The sequence below is a fragment of the Ascaphus truei genome, chromosome 2 (genome assembly GCF_040206685.1).
Source record: "Ascaphus truei isolate aAscTru1 chromosome 2, aAscTru1.hap1, whole genome shotgun sequence".
NCBI lineage: Eukaryota > Metazoa > Chordata > Amphibia > Anura > Ascaphidae > Ascaphus > Ascaphus truei.
This window is the reverse complement of record NC_134484.1, coordinates 439,012,441-439,034,173: the sequence shown is the minus strand read 5'-3', so window position 1 is coordinate 439,034,173 and position 21,733 is coordinate 439,012,441. Positions and strand designations below refer to the sequence as shown.

The following is a 21,733-nucleotide window of genomic DNA, read 5'->3' as shown; positions in this document are numbered from 1 at the left end:
TCTCTTATGCTCGACCCTAGGATGTCTCAGTTTTTACTTCTACCAACTTGTCACGTTTGAAAACTTTTTCATTCATCTCTACCTACCTATAAAATTCTCTTCCACATTACTGTTGGCAGTACTCTCATACACCCAGTATTACCAGCACGCTGCCTAGGGTTCACATTTGACTCCTACTGTACCTCACATTCTGCTCTCACATTCAAAATATAGCTAAAACCTGATGTTTTTCCCTCCAATATTGCAAAGATACGCCCTTTCCTCTGTTGCTCTACTCCTAAAACTCTGACGCAGGTCCTCATTCTCTCCCGTCTCAGCTATTGTAACCTGCTGTCCAGCCTTCCTGCCTCTCATCCGTCTCCCCTACAATCTATCCTAAACGCTGCTGCTAGAATCACTTTACTCTCTCCTAAATCTGTCTCAGCGTCTCCCCTGCTGAAATCCCTCTCCTGGCTTCCAATCAAATCCCGTATCACACACTCAATTCTCCTCCTCACTTTTAAAGCTTTACACTCTTCTGCTCCTCCTAACATCTCAGCCCTAATTTCTCGCTATGCTCCATCCCGACACGTTCTGCTCAAGGATGTATTCTGTGTACCACTTTTGTATCTAAAGCCCCCTCCTGCCTAAACCTCTCACTCACTGCCCCACACCTGCTGAAATTCCCTTCCCCTCAATATCCGACTAGCACCCTCTCAATCCAACCTTTAAGACCCATCTTAAAACCCGCCACCTTAACAAAGCATATGAGTAGCCCCGTGGCTGACACTATACACTTCATACATCGCCCTTGGCCCCTTGCAGATGCATTTACCAGAACACCTTCCTACTGTTTCTGTATGTTCCTCCTACAGTACTTACCAATTAGATTGTAAGCTCTTCGGGGCAAGGACTCCTTTTCCTAAATGTAACTTTTATGTCTGAAGCACTTCTTCCCATTATGTGTTATTTGTATTATTTGTTTTTTTATACTATGTCGTGTATTACTGCTGTGAAGCACTACTGTATGTACATTAATGGAGCTATAAAAATAAAGATATACATACATACATCACCTTCTCTTTTTAAATATGCTATGTTTTGGGTTTGCCTTCCTCCAGATCAATATACTGTACATACAAATATAAGATAAGTATCTGTCGTCTAAATTTACCATACTGTCGGTTGAACTCAATGGACATATGTCTTTTTTCAACCTCATCTAATATATATTGTAACTCCCAGCTATAAATATACCTCTAAAATAACCATTTCATAAAAGTATTTATATCAACACTAATTACTCCATATGCGCTTTTCCTGCTTGACTTGCACTTTTAATAAATACACTTTCCCTTCTACCGTGTCTGAAGGTCTCCCCCACATCTTCCATTCTAAGCTCTTCAAGGCGGTTTAGGACATAGGCTTAGGCATAGGCATAGGCTTTCACCGCAACAAATGACCACTGGTGCTTGGCCGCAACTCACCTCACCTCCTGGACACTCACCTGACGGTTGCTTTCCCGCTAACATAAGTCCCTAACCTTACCCCTAACCCTAAAACCACCTAATGTTAACCCCTAATACTAAAGCAAACCCCTACCTTAAATACCTCAACCCCTTACCCAAAACCCCTTAAATGAATCCCCTACCCTAACTGCTAAAAGCCCTAAAGTTAACCCCCAGCCCTAAAATCTAAAACCCCTAATGTTAATCCCCTACCCTCACCTCTAAAACGCTTAAAGTTAATCCCCTTACCCTAACCGCTAAAACCCCTCAAATTAGCCCCCTAACCACTAAACCCCCTAAAGTTAACCCTCCACCGTAACCACTAAAACCATAAAGTTAATCCCATATCTTTACCCTACAACGGGCGGCAGCTCAGTGTCCAGCGGCAGATTGGCTGTGGCAGAGGGTCCGTCTGCGGACAAACACTGGCGGTCATTTGGTCGCGGTGAAATGGCAGCGACCAAATGTTCCATTCCGCGTCAGAGCAGGGTCCTTTGCCTTACGCTGTAATTTCCTTGCAGTTCTTGTCCTAATTGTTTGTCCTGCCCCCTGCATTGTTGTTTCATAAAAGCGCTGCGTGCACCGTTCATTCTATTTAAATAAAATGATACTTACAAATTGGGCGGAAGGTGATTTATGCCTCACTACCGCTAGTGAATATAGCCACAAGTGTGATAACCTACTCTAACTACTACAGAAACATCTTTGTATGATTACACGTAGTATTAAGGTCAAAAGAAATCCCTGTGGGAAAGTGTGACCACAAGCACAAAAATGTAACCTACCGAAATACAGTATAGTTATATTATTCTGAGCTGATAAGTGTACAGTAGTTCTGGGGTTCTCAATTCAAGTTCTCAAGACCCCCCAACAGGTCAGGTTTTCAGGATATCCCTGCTTCAGCATAGGTGGCTCAATCATTCCCTGCTTCAGCACTGGGGGTGCAGTCTTCGACTGAGTCACTGATTGAGCCACCATCACCATCAACGGGGCATGGATCTTTCTTAAACCATTTATTCTACATGTATGTATAATAATCAGAGAGGGAGAAACTGTATAAAATAGATCATATATTCTTTTTTTTTAATGCTATGGCAGTAGCTCTACAATGGTGCATCTTTGCCAACCTATGACAGATGCAAAATGTCAATTCAAATCAATCACTACCAAAGGAACTCAAGTCAGTGATTACGTTTATAGGCAGCAATCTATCATGCTGGAAACATCCCACAGAAAATTTACACAAGACAAATTTCCATTTAATTCCTTTGTACTTTGCTGCATTTATGGAGGTTACAATTTTGGAGAAGTGAATTGATTTAATTGTGATTTAAAGGCCTATCCACTGCCGGGCCCCAAAATCATAAAACATCAAAGGGATTCAAAACACATTCTGTTTTAATAGCCATGTATCCTAGTGCCAACACCTACATGACTTCAATTCCAGTTCACGATCAATCACCAGAGGCTATATGGGACACCCATAATTAGATTATCAAATCATAACTATATTCATTTTAAGTCTGCTTGCATAATTACATCATCATGCTAATGTCATTTTAATGGTCTTTAACGATGTAATAAGAAATAATGGATATTATTTGACAGCTACATAACCATTAACAAAACATATTAAGCAGAACTTGTATTTTTATAAAATGCAGTCTATCTATTTTCGTCTATTTCAGCAAATTTCAGTTACTTGTGACAAACGCGGTAACTCCATGTATCAGAAATTCATGTGAAGGGAATTTTAAATTAAACCACTACAAATGTATAGGTCAAAATGTCAACCCTTTCTTGATTATAACTACAGGATAGTTTTTGATTATGATTAGTCATATAAAAAAAAAATAACCAAACTGAAAAGACGCTGTTCTGATCCTTACCACGAATAGCTGTATAAAGTTTCTCTGACGTCATTGAGATAAAGCAAAAACCAAATGGAATGCTTATTTATCTCTATAGTCTATATTATTGTTATTGTTAGTTATTGGAAGGAATTAATCCACAAACCCTCTTCTTTTAGAAATAATAAGATTTAATTTCAGCTATTTTGTCTAAAGTAGAGATGGACAAAACCTGGTGTGCTTTTAAATATAGGCACCACATCTGCTTCACGCCAATCTTGTGGTACTGAGCTTGTGGAAATGGAGTCCTTGAATATTAAATGTAATGGTTTGGCTATTACTGAACTTAACTCCTTGAGAACTCTTGGATGTATGCCATCGGGGCAGGTGCCTTATTTACTTGCATTTTTTTCAAGCCGCCTACGAACTTCTTCCTCAGTTAACCAATTGTTCATTAATATGGAGGTTGTGGCTTCCTCCTGCGGCACTACTATTGAAATTGGTTCTTCCCTGGTAAACACAGAGGCAAATAATTTGTTTAATAGCTCTGCTTTTTCTTATCTCCAATAATCTGCCTGCCCATCCCACACTGAAAGAGTCCGATATTTTATTTTATTTTATTTATGTTATTAAGGTACTTAAAGAACTTTTTAGGGTTGACCTATTGCAATCCTTTTTTCATTATCCATTTTTGCTAATTTGATTGCCCTTTTGCAATTTCTGTTACATTGCTTATAATTCTGATACGATGTCTCCGTCCTTTGTGACTTAAAGAATCTAAATATCCAAAGGAACCGTCTGTCCACTCAAGGTTAACCCCCACAGCTAGTAGCCAAATAAGATATAAGTGCGGAGCAGGAAAAAAGACCTTTTGAAAATGCGGGGTAAGGGCCCCTTGCAGACCCGCTTCCCATGTGGGGCCAGCGGCCACAATTGCAGCAGCCCACGGATGGAGCTCACACAGCTCACAAGAGTCCGTCCCCTCTGTGTCTCCTGGTCTTCCGATACCTGAAAGGGTAATGATGCACTTCCTGCGCGACCACGATCCAGAAGTAACAAAGAGAAAATGATCGATATCAGCGCTGCTCCTTGGGATGACAGCCTCACCAGGTAGGTAATAAAATCAATTTCTTTTTTTTAAAGAATATAAATGCCTGCCTCTTCTTGTCCATTTCCTCCCTTACCTGTTTATTTAGCCACATTGGTTTAGACTTATTTCTTTTATACTTATTACCCAAGGGTATTCACTGCTGAAAAAAAGGTTGCTAATTGGTTTTTTTTAATTTTATACTTATATTAGGCTATTTGAGCATTTTCCTTCTTATTTTAAATTCTCTCCATAATCTAGTAAAAATCGTAATCCAAAACAAAAACAAATTGAGTTTTGGCAAAACAATGCCCAAAACCAAAACACAATTGCTTTTAAGAACCAGCCTTCATTTAAAGGTTATAATGTATCTTTTTCTCATCTTCCTCCTACCCACCTTAATAAAAGGATAATTTCTTTAGCTTTGCTGCAACAACAGTAACCAGTAATATTTTAACCATTATACCAGACTTCCGAGATTGTGATCACATGGTCGTAACACATCACATGATGAGGGAACGCCATTTCCGCTTCACAAACTTAGCAAATATATGATTACCTGAATATAAGACCCAGAGTGATGACCCTTGTGACATTTCATAAGGGCTGCCCAAAATTCATTTTAAGTCAACACTTACCTGTTCTAAAACTAGGGCTGTACAAGATGTTCTGTGAACGACCTTTCTTACCATGGAGAAATATTACAAAATAATCATGTTTTAGGGACACAGATTCCAAAGATGGTTTTTTTAACCTCAAATCCTGTTTTTAAATGTAGTTTCTAAATACAAAATGGAAAGTTTGATATTCTCTTTTGCTTGAGTTAAAAATGGGTGAATATCTCGCGGGACGCTTCTTGAAAATGTTGTGAAAGCTAAAGCAGGGGAGGTATGAAAATTGGATAAAGAGAATATTTAAAGCTCATTGGAATTCATTTGTGCCTTTCCGCAACCGGGTAGTCTTTTTGTTTCCACCACTTACTATATATTTTTTCTTTTTAATATAACAGCGTTAATTGCATTATCCCTGCCTGCAGGATGTGTGGAACAGTTTCACAGAAAGCTTTATATGTGCAATAAGGTTCAATTCCTATCCCTTCCTTAGTCATTGGTTTGAGCATATTATTGGAACTCTAAAGAATATTATTGTGCACAATATATCAGACTGTTTATGATGCAATGGCAAAGCAAAGGGAACAAAGTCGTGTGTATCAGTGATGTGTAGCTTGCAATTTCCTTATCTTTTCTTATATTTTCTGTAACCCAATATGCTACCGTTTGCTCTGTGTTTAGCGTTAAAAGTTCAACTTCTGGTTAGTGCACAAAAGAAGGGTGGGCACTTTCATGTTGGGGATTTTTAACAAATTATGGGAAAAACTCAAAATAAGCCGGAAAATGCAAAAATAGCACGATAACGGATGTAAACTACTTAAAATGAATATAAAATCATAAAAATAATTAGGAAACTAAAATGTAACATGGTATGTCCATAATACCTATTTTTTCCCACATAGTATATCTGCTATGTAAGTCCTGTTAAGTTCCAGGCAGTAGCAGGTTAATCTATGGGCCAGTGACCCCCCTTCTGCTTCCCTTGAAAGTGAATATTCTGAAGCCAGGGCACGTTGGTATGAATGGCTCCCGATAGCATTAACACAGTTCCCTTTTAAATCACTCCAAGCCCTGTAATATTTCCTCCACTTTATTGGGAAAAGGTAGCAGGGTACAGATGCTTGTGGATGGTGTGTATTGGTGATTATTAGTTAGGAACCGGTAAAAAGAGATGGCCTCACCAAGGGTTATAAACAGAGAAAGGTTCTTTACTCACTGTCTCCAGGGTTGAAAAGGAAGTGAGGTGCGGTGTGGGCAAAGGAAAAGTCTAGGGGCAGACCATGTCTGAACAAACAGGAGGGGGGGCAGACTAGCCCATTCTGGTGAGGATCTCAGAGACTGCTGTAGCAGCTCACTGATGTCATGCTCGCAGGCAAGGAGTGCAACATTGTTGCAAGCCACGCAGGCACAGTATGTGTCTGCAGACTCCATGCAGCTGGGAATAAACTCTGACAGGCAGAAACTGCAAAGGAGAGAGGGGGGTGAGTCAGAAATGTGGCTCTTGTTCCATAACACTCCCCGTCTGGTATCTGTAGATACCACTATATGGCAAGCTATGTGGAACATATGTACAATACATACAACATAACAATATACTGCAAAGGTCCATATTTCCATAGCAATGTGATACCGGCTGGTACCACTGGCATCAAAGTCCTTTGGCCAGGCCTTCCAGTAAGGGAAGCCAGGTGGGTGCGCAGCTCTTGGTTAGCTTGACGCACCACAATGTCTCTTAAAAGTCCACGGCACTCTTGGTCGCGCAGGTATCTTTGGATACTATTGTCTCTATTGTCCTTAGTGTTTATTTGTAATTCCTTACATGCTCCAACGAAATTGGTACCACAATCGGAGCGTATTTGTTTAACTGGTCCTCTGACTGCGAAGAACCTTCTGAGGGCATTTATGAAGCTTGAAGCATCCATAGATTCTATAACCTCGATGTGTATCGCTCGCATACTCATGCAGGTGAAGAGTACCGCCCATCGTTTGCTGTTTGCTAGTCCGCCCCTAGTTCTACGCGAGATGACCATCCAGGGCCCAAATACATCAAGTCCTACATAGGTAAAGGGGGGTTCTGTATTAAGTCTGTCGACAGGTAGATCCGCCATCCTTTGGTCTTGGCTTTTGCCTCTCAGCATTCGGCACCTAACACATTTGTGGAGATTACTGGCCACGCACCTTTTCATGCCAACGACCCAAATGCCCGCCGCCCTAATGGCGCCTTCGGTGAAGTGTCGTCCCTGATGCATGACTTGTTCGTGGTAGTGGCGCACCAACAAAGTGGTGATGTGATGCCGGCCAGGGATGATAAGAGGGTTGCTTTCCTCCCTGCTCAGTTGGGACTTATTGAGGCGGCCTCCTACTCTCATGAGGCCGTCTTTGTCGATGAAGGGATTCAACTTCCAAAGTGGACTGTTTTCGTTAACACTCTTCTTTCCGCGAATGCATTTGATCTCTTCCGCATATGTTTCTCTTTGAACATGACTGAGAACAGTTTCCTTAGCCTTTGTAATTTCCTCTACGGTGCGCAGCTCTTTGCAGATGTGCCAGCCGTGGCAGCCGGTAGTTTTACCATCTGGTGTCTGGCGGAAGGAGGAGGCTATGTGCCCGAGACGGGCTACTGTTCGCAGAAGGGCCGTCCACTTTGAGAAGCGTTGGAATCGATGTGATCCGAATGCGTTTTTGTGCGATACATTGGTGAGTACCACGGATACTTGTAGGGGCCTTATCTCCGTATCCTTTTCGGGATCCACGAGTTCAAAATCGTCAACTGGGGTTGGTAGCGTTTCCGCAGGCTGCGCAAGAAACATTGGTCCTGTGAGCCACGACGTATTCTGCAGTTGAGATGCGGGTACTGATCTGGTGGCGTGATCTGCGGGATTTTGCTCTGTGGGCACGTGGCGCCATTGTTCTGGTTGGGTTGACTTCCTGATTCTTTCTACACGGTTAGCTACGTATACGTAGAATCTCCTTTTCTTATTGTAGATGTATCCCAGTACCACCTTGCTATCTGTGTAGAGTTTGACGGCATCTGGTTTGCTGTCCATCTCATTCTCGATAAGCTCCGCCAGTTCTACTGCTAGCACTGCACCACACAGCTCGAGTCTGGGTATAGTATGGTCAGGTTGTGGCGCCAGCTTAGCTTTGCCAAGGATGAACCTGATGTGGCAACTTCCATCCACGTCCGTGGTTTTTAGGTAGGCCACCGCTGCTATAGCTTTGGTGGAGGCATCTGAGAACACGCAAAGCTCTTTGCTGTGTGCGGCGGTGAGAGATATAGGTGAATAGGGGCGTGGGATTTGAAGTTGCTCGAGGGCCTTCAGGGAGTGTTTCCACGTTTCCCACTCTTTTCGTTTTTCTGGAGGTAGTGGGGTGTCCCATTCCTGTTTTTCGAAGGACATTTCTCTGAGGAGGGACTTCCCTTGTATAGTGACAGGAGCCACGAATCCTAGCGGGTCGTAGAGACTGTTAACGGTGGACAGGACTCCGCGACGTGTGAAGGGTTTTTCTTCGATGGCTACCTGGAACGTAAAGGTGTCTGTTTTAAGATTCCAGCTTATCCCCAGGCTCCGCTGTATGGGAGGCGTGTCGGTCCCCAGATCCAAATTCTTGAGATCTGGTGCTTGATCATCTGCGTGAAACGCATTCATCACTGTGGCACTGTTGGAAGCTATTTTGTGCAACCTTAGGTTGGCCTTCGCTAACATCTTTTGTGTCCTCTTGAGTAGATCTACGGCTTCTTCTTTGGTGGGAACTGATTTTAATCCGTCGTCCACATAGAAGTCTCTTTCGACGAAGCTCCTGGCGTCTTTCCCGAACTCTGCTTCTCCGTCTTGGGCCGTTCTTCTGAGGCCGTAGGCTGCCACTGCAGGTGATGGGCTGTTCCCGAAGACATGTACTTTCATGCGGTACTCCGTGATTTCTTTTTCTACGTCGTCATCTTGGTACCACAGGAATCTTAGATAGTTACGGTTGTCTTCTCGCACAAGGAAGCAGTGGAACATCTGTTGAATGTCTGCGGTTACGGCGATAGGTTCCTTGCGGAAGCGGATCAGCACTCCCAGAAGACTGTTCGTCAGATCCGGCCCGGTGAGGAGAACATCGTTTAGGGAGACTCCCTGATGCTGAGCGCTGGAGTCGAATACCACTCGGATTTGGCCAGGTTTCTGGGGGTGGTAGACGCCAAACGACGGGAGGTACCAGCATTCTTCGCCTTCTTTCAGTGGGGGCGCCAACTCTGCATGGCCACTGTGGAAGATTTTTTGCATGAAGGCCACAAAGTGTTCCTTGGTCTCCGGTTTCCTTTGTAGGTTGCGGCGGAGCGAAGCGAGCCTAGACATAGCATGGTCTCTGTTGTTTGGGAGGCGTCTTCTTGGCGAACGGAAAGGTAGTGGGGCCACCCAACTGCCCAATTCGTCCTTGAAGAGCTCCTTATCCATTAACCTCAAGAATTCTTTGTCTTCCATTGATGGCGCCTGTTTGTCGTCGTCCTTTGTTGTCTGGAACACTGTACTCCCTAGGTCATTGGGGTATTTTCTTGCCACAGGCGCGTCTCCGTAGTTCCTTTTGGTCTCGAGCTTCTCGTGGACCTGAAAGTGGTTCGGACAAGGTTTGAAGTGGGATATACGACCGTTTTCCAACAAGTTCGTCTGTAGGGCGCCTACGTTGTCGGGTCCTCGTATCCTGTCTATGCATACTTCTCCAACTACCACCCATCCTAGATCGAGCCTTTGGGCGCTTGGGCCGTTGTGGTCCCCATTTCGCTGTACGCGGATCTTGTGTGCACTCATGATGTCTCTGCCAAGTAGCAGCAGGATCTGGGCATCTTCGTCTAGTGGTGGGATATGATCGGCAATGGTTTTTAGATGGGGATGGTGTCGCGCCACGTCTGCCGTGGGGATCTCAGTCCTATCTTCCGCCATGTGATTGCACTCGATGAGTGTGGGAAGGGGCATGCTCACTTTGCCGTCTATTGAGCATATGGTGTAGCCATTCACTCTTCTCCCTGTAGTCTCCATTCGCCCTGCGCACGTTCTGAGAGTGTAAGGAGAAGTACTGTCTTGTATGTTGAACATATCGAAGAATTCTGACCTGACCAGCGATCGGTTGCTCTGGTCGTCGATGATTGCATACATCCGTTTGGCTCTTTGGGGTTGTCCCTCTGGGTGCACTGCTACCAGACATATTTTAGAGCAAGATCTACCGTCGTTTTCTTCTCCGCATACTTCTGTGCATTTGGATGCTACTGACGTCGGGGGGGGTGTGTCTCCCACTTCTTCCTCCCCGCCCTGCTTTGTCGGAGGGTTAGGGGCTTTGCTTGCTTTGGGCTTCATAGCTTCCGGGTGTAGAGCGGCTATGTGCCTGTCGCTATCACACTCTGTGCATTTCATAGCTTCTTTGCAGTCCTTGAATAAATGAGTTGTGGAAGCACAACATTTGAAACAGGCTCCCCATTCCCTGAGTAGGTTCTTTCGCTCCTCTATGGGTTTCATCCTGAATCCGAAGCACTTGTTAAGTGGATGCGGCTTTTTGTGGATAGGACATTCTTTGTTAAGGTCCCTTGGTTTTTTGTCCCTGTCGGCCGTCTGGCTGGGACTCGCGTGGGTCGTAGGGGGCACGTCCGTCCTGTGGACCGAGATTGGTGTTCTGGAGTCCTTGCACCTTGCTGTTGACCTTTCGTTCCTCGGTTGGCTGGCGCTGGATGTGGTTTGCGCCCCTAAGACGAAGCTGGGGTCGTTTCTTGTCTTTGCCGCTTCGCAGATGAAGCTCACGAAGAATGAGAATGGGGGGAAGACAACCTGCTTCTCCCTTTTGTATTTGGAACCTTGTGAAAGCCACCTTTCTTGGAGGTTGAAGGGTAGCTTCTCCAGGATGGGTCTCACTCCACGAGCTGAATCTAGGGCGTTGAGACCTATTAAGGTCTTTCCTTGCGAACTCCAGTTCTTGCAGCAGGTCTCCAAGATCTCGTAACTTCGAGTAGTCTTTATTCGTGATCTTGGGGAAGCTCTCGATTCTTTTGAAGAGTGAATCCTCGACTGCTTCAGGGCTGCCATAGGTCTCTTCTAGCCTTTTCCACACTAGGTCCAGACCTACTTGGGGTTGATGTGCGTTTGCCGTCCGAAGTCTCTGCGCTTGCTCCCTGGATACGTTCCCCAAGAACTTAACTAACAGGTTGAGCTCTTCCCTTGCTGAGAAGTCCAAGCTGTCGATTGCGTCTTTGAACGTGAACTTCCACGTCCTGTAGTTCTCAGGGCGGTCGTCGAAGCTGATGAGTCCTGCGTGCACCAAGTCGCGCCGGATCATGTACTTGGCTATGTCTGTCAGACCTGAGACGTCGGCGCGTTTGCCCCGTTCTGAGGTAGTTGCTGGGACGGTCTGTGCGGTCGCCTCTTCCTTGGCGTGGACGCGTGATGGCTGCTGGCCAGTGTGAGGGGCTGTTTTCTCCCGCGTGGGTGTACCTGGATTACGAGCCTGTTGTGGTGCATCCGTGTGCGCTCTGGCGTGTGGATCACTGTTGCGGCTGTGGCTATCCCAGGCAGCGTATGCCATTGACAGAGCAGCGTCTTCTCCTCGTGGTCCTAGCGAGTCTTCGTTGTCTGTGGTGTCGCTCCCTCCGTGTTGAGGTGGTGCGCTGGTGTTTACACTGAAGAGGCTCCTTACGTAGTCTTCAGTGCGTTGGGCTGGATCCTCTGAAGCTATCCGTCTGTACGGTAGCTCCCCGCCGTCCTGTCTCGCAGCTGCTTCTAGGACTTCGGCTTGGGCTATGGCGGCGGCGGCTTCCTTCTCTTGATTAAGTGCCTCTAGATCCGCGTCCAATTCGGCCTTTTTACGCGCCGTGGCAGCGGCGGCATTTGCAGCGGCGGCGGTAGCATTCTGCTCCTCCTCTTCTATGCGCGCTCTTTCTGCCCTTACGGCTGCCTCTCTCCGACCATATTCGGCCCTGGCACGTGCGGCCTCTGCTGTGGCTCGCGCCTTGGTAGCGCTCGCGCTTGCGCTAGACGCGTGAGATTGCACTGATCTTGCTGACCTTGATGAGTGTCTGGATATGCTTGAGCACTGCGATGCAGTTTCCAGCAAAAGGTCTTTTCTCTGGTCTTCGGCCTCAGTAATAGTGGTCTGCACGAAGCCGTCACGCTCCAGGTCAGTTGCCTCCTGCTGGTCGCGTTCGCTGAGGCTTTCCTCTGTGTTAATTCTTTTTAGGTAGGCGAGATATGTTTGTGACAGCATTTGGTAACGTTTGTGACTTGACCTCAATTGGGCTATAGCTTGCCTAATTTGTTTCTCCTGATCACTAGTGCTTGCAACGTTACATATTTCACGACCAGTGTCCTCCCAGGCCTTCTCTAACCTTTCGCGGTGTGCTTCAATGTCATTCTCATATTTTTCGCGGGCCTTTTGTGTCAGTGTGACTGTCCGTTTAGGCCTTGCGCCTGCCTGCGCCTGTTGCAGATGCGCAGCGGTCTCTGTGTCTGAGAGATCGCTTTCCTGCGTGATGTCTGATGAGGCTCTGAGTTCTGCCATGCTGTAGGTGTGTGTAGGCCTTTGCCAGTGCGTGTGGCGTGCGGTCTTTTACCTGTCAGCGATGGGCGTCTGTCTCAGATGATGCCGAGCGGTGTCCTGCAGCGTGCAGCGTTGGGGTAGCTGTACTTACAGATGTCCGTTGGCTCCTCACTGTGGGGCTGAGCAGCGGGTGGACTCAGACAGAGAAAAAGGCAATTAGGTATTGTGAGAGAAGCACTGTTAGTTGCAAGGCTGTGTGCAGTTTGCTGTATAAAGCTTGCTGCCCTGTCTGGCAGAGTGAAGCTGCTGTTTGTCCTGGGGTGCAGAGACTATTCTGTATAGCATAGAGTCTTTGAGTAGTAGCTGCTGTGTGATTCCTTTGTGTAGTATTAGCAAAGTAAGGCTGCTCACTGTCTTTGCATAAAGCTGTGGTAGTTTGCTGTGTAGAGGCTTGTGGCTCTGTGTAGCAACGTGCTTGTGCAATGTGGTGAGAGACTGCTGTTTATATATTTGCTATGTAAGCTGTTCGCTTGTATCTTTAGCATAAAGGCTGTGGGTAGCAGCTCCTCTGTGTGTATTTCCCAAGGCACACGGTCCTCTTTTTACTATTCTGAAGCCAGGGCACGTTGGTATGAATGGCTCCCGATAGCATTAACACAGTTCCCTTTTAAATCACTCCAAGCCCTGTAATATTTCCTCCACTTTATTGGGAAAAGGTAGCAGGGTACAGATGCTTGTGGATGGTGTGTATTGGTGATTATTAGTTAGGAACCGGTAAAAAGAGATGGCCTCACCAAGGGTTATAAACAGAGAAAGGTTCTTTACTCACTGTCTCCAGGGTTGAAAAGGAAGTGAGGTGCGGTGTGGGCAAAGGAAAAGTCTAGGGGCAGACCATGTCTGAACAAACAGGAGGGGGGGCAGACTAGCCCATTCTGGTGAGGATCTCAGAGACTGCTGTAGCAGCTCACTGATGTCATGCTCGCAGGCAAGGAGTGCAACATTGTTGCAAGCCACGCAGGCACAGTATGTGTCTGCAGACTCCATGCAGCTGGGAATAAACTCTGACAGGCAGAAACTGCAAAGGAGAGAGGGGGGTGAGTCAGAAATGTGGCTCTTGTTCCATAACAGTAAAGGAAGGAAGGTGGTGACTCATGGCCTGTGTATAGCCTAGTGATGGGTACAGTCCATGAGCCCGCCCCTTCCAGAGACTTCCAAGGAGAGTATCAAAGTGAGAGTAGTCTTACTCTGTTCCGCAAAGAGAGAGGAAGGGCTGTCAGTCTTACCCATCGGGGGAAAGCCTGCCCACTCTAGGCCGGACGGCCTAGAGACCATCAAGACTTAAGGCCCTATAATATCAGGGCAGCACCATCTAGAAGTCCTGGGACTTCATAGAAGCAGTATGGTGTCTCTGAAGTGCTGCTGCATCTATGCACAACAATAAACCCTGTTCAACTATACCTCTCCCTGGTGTCAGTTCCTGGACAGGAGGGGTAAAGAGTGCAGTGATGGGGACTGACATCCATATACCATGGGTCTCATCACCGCTGAACCACTGATAAGAAGAACACAGAGATCCACCTACGCCTGTCCTGGTCTCATTACCATCTATGCAGACGACTCAGTACTCCTGTGAGCCTAACAGGTACCGCACCACACACACAGTAATACTGTAGATCCCCAGTAGTGGTCCTTATATGAGATTGGGGTGGGGTGGGGGGCGTGAGGGGGGGGGGGGGAGGGGACAGTGTTACAAAAATAGAACTGTAAAACGTTTTTAAAAGGGATGGTGAAAATCACCATTTGACATGGTATTCTGGTTCTGTAACTCAATACGTTTGGAGTCTTGGTTCTAAAAATTGCTAAGGGTTTTAGCGTTGATTTTATATTTGGGTGTTTGCAATATCAGCTTCTGTTAGGTTCTGATTTCACACACCCATCCCTATCGAAAACAACTATTTAAGCTTCTGTAGAATTTCTACTGCTATTTAACATTTTTATGGAATATTTATATTTCTCACTTTCTCTAATTGTGGATGTTGACAACAGATTGTCAGATTTATTGACTTGCCGATGGCATAAAGAATACAAAATATAAACGGCTAAAAAATCTCTGCTGCATGGGTGCAACACCAAAGTACAGACATGCAGTTTCAGAACATCGGGGCTGTATCTCCAACTGCATCAGTGTGTCTGTACATGTACCAGTGTATGATAGTGGTTGTGTGCAATAGGATTAAAGAGCATTAGGGGCTGGCTGTGGTAGCGTTAGCAGCTACTTTCTAAATAGCAGTGAGTACTATTAAAATGTGTGTCGGGCTCTCTTGACGTGACAGTACAAACTGCTAAATATTTTTCTGCACAAAATCCACAGATGAGTTAGAAGGTCATATTTACTTGTCATGTTTATGTAGATGGGAAATGTAATATTTTGGTGGCAGTTTATTAAATTCGAATTTTATTTCTCTCTCTACAGATGTAGCAAGTCTTACTGTGTCCGGCACCGGAGCAAGCTGCATGACAACGACTGCGGTTGTCCCAGTGCCGGAGGATAACCACTGTGGTCGGGTCTGATGTGCTACATCTGTATGGTAGAAAGTGTAAGGTTGAGCATATTAAGACCCAAAATGGTATGCGCAGAAAACTAGAGATGGGCACAAGGCTTTGGACAAAGAGTTTAATTAAATGACCCATACTTATGAGAAGATAAACAAATAGGTATAAAACTCTATACTTTGTCATTTGGATGTTGGGTTGAGAGCTTGCAGGGATTGTGTGTGTTTGTTAATTGTCATCTGGTAACAGTTGTTTGGAGCTGTTTTATAGCTCACCCTCCCCACTTTTTAAATAGCAGGTTTTTTCATGCACCTGTGGGGAAAAAGTCTATTGAGAAATGTCTCCCTCCACTGCACAAGTAAGTGAGAATGTTCACAGGTAGTGTTAGGACCTGCATACTGGTCATGCCATGACGTGGCTGCAGGTTTATAACATTTTGGCTAAAGAGTTTAACTAAATGACCAATACTTATGAGAAGACAAACAGATATGTATTTAAGTATAGATTTTGTCATTTGGATGTTGTATTGGGGCTTTTTATTTTTTGTTGTATATACAGGTATGTAGCCATGTCTGGTTTTGGCTACCAGTCTGCTCTCTCTGGCATGCATGCCCTGGGAACAGTGCATGCAATGTCAGGACCAATCCAGGGATTTTCCCCACAGTAAGCAACTCTCTTGAGTGACAGGGGAGGAGGTGGGACAAGGCCTGTGTTCTGCCCAATCCTGAGCTCAGACTTGTACCTTCCCCCTCTGTACTTGAGGGGCTGCACACCTTGAGGGGTTGCACAGGGTTCTCCCCACGAGTTATTTCAAGTTTTCTCTCTCTCTCTCTCTCTCTCTCTCTCTCTCTCTCTCTCTCTCTCTCTCTCTCTCTCTCTCTCTCTCTCTCTCTCTCTCTCTCTCTCTCTCTCTCTCTGTCTCTCTCATTTGAAAACAATGGCGGATTTAGAAGTATTTGTCTGAATTTGTAACTGTCCAAACCGCCTATGAATCTGTTGCATTATCTCCCAATTATGTTGCAGCTTTTCTTTTGATCCCAAGAGCAGACCCTGACCATTTTGGATCTACCAGTTTGCATGCTGGAACCAGGGCTCACTGCTCATGAACTATGTGTCCCTGGATGTCATGGGACAACTAATCAGTTCCAGAGAAATGTCAGTTCAGGTAAGAGAGAAAAAACAAAACACTATTGTGGGGTGGATTGCTAAACCCAAGGGAATGAAGCTGCAAAACCAAAATTGCATCAGATGTACTGTACTAAAGCAAACAAATAAAGCAAGGATGTTTTGCTTTGCTAATTGTGGTGCAGTTGCAGCCAGGAGACATAGGTGCATATGTACCAAGTTTCACACAAGGTGCATATTGCATCATTTTTTACTGTGTCAATATAAACTGTCAATACATCAAGATTCTTTACTCGAATTATGCTACCCTTGTGGTATTGAGTGTTTTGGGGAGTGGTTATAGGATGAACTAAAAGAGGGAATAGTTTATGCTATAATGAGATGTATAAAAATGTGTGCCTGAAATAAATAATAAATCCACCAGGTCTGAGGTAGCATTAAACTCTCTACCTAAGAGACCTGAACCAATTGGAAGGAGAACATACATATGTAACCCTCCTTACCCGGCTCTAAAGGAGGTCACATCAGATTAACTATAGACATTGGCAGTGCTCAGCCTCTCGGACCTTTGCAGGGTGCTGGGTAGGAGCAGGCTGGGTGTGAAGAAGCAGATAGCAAAAAGACTGGCACCAAGAATTTGTATTAAAAAAAGTGTCTTATTGGAGAGCCAACTATAATGCTCCACAAGTATCGACATACATCATACGTGAAAATAACTTGTGGCAAAACATATGACTCTGGACTTCATCCCCATGTAGCTCTCACTCCTATACTGGGTAGTTGTTACCCATAATAGAGGCCACATTGTCAGTCTCTTGCATAGCGTTAGTAATGCCCAATCACTTGTCCCTCTGATAGATGGATTAAGATTTCCCCACACATGCTTAATACCAAGACATTTTAAATGTGAGTATATATAGTGGCAGAATGACCGTAGTTAGTGAGGAGGCAACACAGTTGTTCCGGTGAAATATTATGCTGGTGGTTTTATTTGTAACATAAACCAAAAACCTATCCCCGTTAGGGAACTAACTAAACAAAAGTTCAGTGATCTGTATATAGCCTAGTTTAAATACATATCATTATTTTATTGTCTTGTTTTCAGTTTCCTCAGAATTCAAAATGATAATGTTATCATGCAATCAAATTAAAAGTAAAAAGATAAAGAGACACACCTGACATCACTAAATGCATCCATTTGCTGCTTGCGAAGCATTGCAACCTTCTTTAGTAATTCTAGGCCCTTTTCCACAGTCAGGGGGCTGTTAGGAGAAAGCAGAAAAAAGCATTAACAAAAAAATAAACTCATCAATAGGCGAAAGGCTAAAGTCCCAAAAGAGTTATCACCTTGGCCTGTTAGGATATGAAAGCCATAGCTTGCTATATTCTTGTCACATAGAGAGCGTGATATCAAGGGAATTGGGATCAGGTGCTTCTTCGGGCATGATGAATCACCTGAATTTTCCAGCAATAAGACAAACAATAAGGTGTAAATGGAATTGTTAGGAAGTGTAATGGACCCCTGATGCACAGACATATATATATATATATATATATATATATATATATATATATATATATATATATATATATATATGTAAGTATGTATGTATGTATGTATATATGTGTGTGTAGAGGTATCTGTACCGTGTTAGCCGAGCTTAATAATCAATACCGAATAGACAATACCGTTCTGTGGCTAACTAAATGCTTTTATTTGTGCAAGCTTTTGAGATACACTGATGTCTTCTTCCGGCGGTGTTACCCCCGGAACACCACCGAAGACGAGATCAGTGTATCTCGAAAGCTCGCACAAATAAAAGCATTTCGTTAGCCACAGAACGGTATTGTCTATTTCTTTTTTATTATATATATATATATATATATATACAGATATATATATATATATACAGGCATACCCCGCATTAACATACGCAATGGGTCCAGAGCATGTATGTAAAGCGAAAATGTACTTAAAGGGAAGCACTACCTTTTTCCCACTTATCGATGCATGTACTGTACTGCAATCGGCATATTTTTGCATAACTGATGTATATAACGCATTTGTAACAGGCTCTATAGTCTCCCCGCTTGCGCACAGGTAGGGAGCCGGTATTGCTGTTCAGGACGTGCTGAAAGGCGCATGCGCGAGCTGCTGTTTGCCTATTGTGTGATATGTCCTTACTCGCGAGTGTAGTTAAAGTGAGTGTCCTTAAACGGGGGTATGCCTGTATATAATACATACACACAGAGAGAGACAGAGAGAGGAAACAGGAGTAGACACTGCATACACAGAAACACCCATTTGCTTCAGAATGACTATTCAGTACAACAAAGACAATAATAAAGGCTTCAGTAAAATTAATTTGTGTCTGAAAGTGCAGGTACTGTATGTATATACTGTCCCGGCCAAGCTTATTGTAAAGCTTGCCGGGTGCATAGCGGGCTAGCCGCGGGTCTGTTCTCGTTTAAAAACGGAGTTTCCCGCGCGGTGGCCGCTTCAATAGATAAGCGCTTATGGCGCTTACTATTGAAAGCGCCCGAGGCGCGGGAAAACCGGACGGTTTTCGGCCGAAGACAGCCGCGCCGCCTGCGCTATTTTTAAACTGCGGGGGCAGCCGCATTCGATTCAGCCCGGCCGCTACTGTATGCATAGCCGGCGACAGGGGGGGATAGAGCCGCGACAAGTGTCCCGGGCCCGGTGGCTGGGGGAGCGGCTTCCCGGCTGGTTGTGTCCAGGCATCAGGCCCAACTTCTGCCTCTGGCTGCTGGGCCTCTGGTTGCAACTGGGCCCTGACTTTCCACAGCTGCTGCGGGGCACCTGCTGGTCCTGTTTCTCTCTTATGCTGGGTGCCTCTCTCTTTGGCCATTGTCTTCCAAGAGCTGTACCCGACTTCCGCGCGAGCCGAGCTTCAGGCATGCACAGTCGGGAGAGAGGCAGGACCAGCAGGAGACCTGGCATGGAAGAGAGGCTCACAGCAGCTGGGAGAGCCGGACCCTGGCTCCAACTAGAGGTTTGAGACTATCACCAAGGTAAGAGTGTGTTGTATGTATTTGGGGATGGGTGGGGTAGTTCTGTATGTATTTAGAGACAGGTGGTAGTTTTATATCTATTTGGGGACAGGGAAGTAGTATAGTATGTATTTGGGGACAGGGGGGTAGTGTTATATGTATTTGGGGACAGGGGGGTAGTGTTGTATGTATTTGGGGACGGGGGGTAGTGTTATATCTATTTGGGGACAGGGGGGTAGTGTTGTATGTATTTGGGGATAGGGGGGTAGTGTTGAATGTATTTTGTCGGAGGGGATTGTGTGTGTATTGTAGTAGGGCAATTATTGTGGGGGGGGATTGTGTTGTCATTGGAGGGAATAGTGTGTGTGTGGCTGGGGGGAGGAGGGAATTAGTGTGAGGGGGGAATTGAGTGATAGAAGAAGGGGGAGAGTGTGAGGAGAGAGGAGGTGTAAGAGAGGGAGTAAGGAAAAGAGAGAGGTGAGGGGGGGAGAGTGAGAGACAGAGGGGGAGAGAAAAACATGTGGTGAGGGGGAGAGCGATGTGGTGTGAATGGGGGGGCTCACAAGACCACTGATATGGTCCTCGGCGCAGGAAATCTGTCAGCGGCCCTGTATATATGTAGATAAATATGCACACAAATATGTGTGTGTCTGTATATATATAAATATATAAATATATGTGTGTATAGTTATGAGATCTAGAGATGTAGCCAGCATTACTGGAACCTGTGGTGGGCTCCCGTGGGTGAAGTAGTGCAACAGACCTGCCGCCTTCTAGCGCGTTGCTGATTTAAAACCATGAACACTTCTGCCACTTGTGTATGTCCAGAGCATCACAGGTAGCACTAACATTGTGTGTGTGTGTGTGTGTGAGTGTGTGTGTGTGAGTGTGTGTGTGTGTGTGTGTGTGTGTGTGTGTGTGTGTGTGTGTGTGTGTGTGTGTGTGTGTGTGTGTGTGTGTGTGTGTGTGTGTGTGTGTGTGTGTGTGTGTGTGTGTGTGTGAATATATCTATATATATAGATATAGATAATCAAAAAATAAATAGATGATACCGTTCTGTGGCTAACGAAATGCTTTTATTTGTGCAAGCTTTCGAGATACACTGATCTCTTCTTCCGGCGATGTTACAATGAATGAAGCAAGAGCAAAGGGTATACTTAAAAACAGTGTCTCTTGGAATGTTATCTGTGCTTGTCCCTTCCCCGTGTGTGGATGTGATTTATGGCTAGAGGTGTTAAATGGTTCCTGAAAGTTAGTGATGTAAGTGTGTGTGTGTATCTGTGTGAATATAAATGAATGGAGAGCCCACAGTGTATACAGTGCTTTACAAAAGGTGTGTGTGGAGTGGGAGTTAATATAAATGGTGTGGGTAGGTGTGGAAATATGAGAGATTGTAGCATAACTAAAAGTGTGTGGTCCCTATTGGTATATAGGGATTGAAAAACAAGGAGTATTATTATGTGTAAGAGACAGCTGTGTGTGCATACATATAGCACAGTATGTACAGACATGGCTTTAGCGCTCATGGGAAGAGAGTTCACTTGTGTCAGTAATGAGTACCCATAGCGGTCCCAGTTGTCTGGAGGTATGTGTCATTTCCAAATGTGAAGTAGGTATGGGTCAGAATAAATTCGATGTATTTAGTCACTGTCTCTGTGAGTGGCTCCTGCGGTCCCAGAAAGTATATGCAGGCTGAAATCCCATCCTCATGGGGGATATTTGTATAAAGTGACTCTACATCCATGGTTGCTAGTAGTGTTCCTGCAGTGACTAAATGCATCGAATTTATTCTGACCCATAACTACCTCACATTTGGAAATGACACATACCTCCAGACAACCGGGACCGCTATGGGTACTCGGATGGCGCCACAGTATGCCAATCTGTTCTGCGCAAAACTGGAATGTGACTTTCTTTCCACCTGTCACTTGAAACCCCTTACATACCTTCGCTACATCGATGACATCCTCCTGATTTGGACCTCTGGCGAACAGGACCTCCTACAGTTCTATGACAACTTCAATACGTTCCACCCGACCATCAACCTCAAACTCACCAATTCCCCGGACGAAGTACATTTCCTAGACACCACCATTACTATAAAGAACAACCAACTACAGACTTCTGTATACCGCAAACCTACAGACAGAGCCAGCTATTTGAGGGACAACAGCTTCCACCCGACACACACCAAACATGCAACCATCTACAGTCAAGCCATACGATACAACCGGATATGCTCCGACACAGCAGACAGAGACCAGCGGATAAAAGCCTTGAGATCAGATTTTATAAACCGTGGATATAAGCACAGAATTGTAGACCAGCAAATTCACAAAGCCACCAGAATACCAAGAAGTGATCTCCTTGAATACAAACAGAAGGAGACAAGCGACAGGGTACCTTTGGTGGTCACATATAACCCACACCTAGGAGCCCTACGCAAGATCGCCAGGGAACTACAACCCATCCTCCAGGAAGATACAAGACTGCAACAGGTCTTCTCTG

General features: G+C 45.1%; 1 protein-coding gene across 2 annotated transcripts in view; it reads right to left on the bottom strand.

Annotated features, from left to right (window-relative positions):
* PTPRN2 (protein tyrosine phosphatase receptor type N2) overlaps positions 1 to 21,733 on the bottom strand; it is a 1,212,473-nt gene that overhangs the window by 711,168 nt on the left and 479,572 nt on the right. For both annotated transcript variants that reach the window (XM_075587846.1, XM_075587847.1), the window contains exon 10: positions 17,389 to 17,475. In XM_075587846.1, the coding sequence (XP_075443961.1) occupies positions 17,389 to 17,475 (87 nt within the window). The remainder of the gene's footprint in view (positions 1 to 17,388; positions 17,476 to 21,733) is intronic.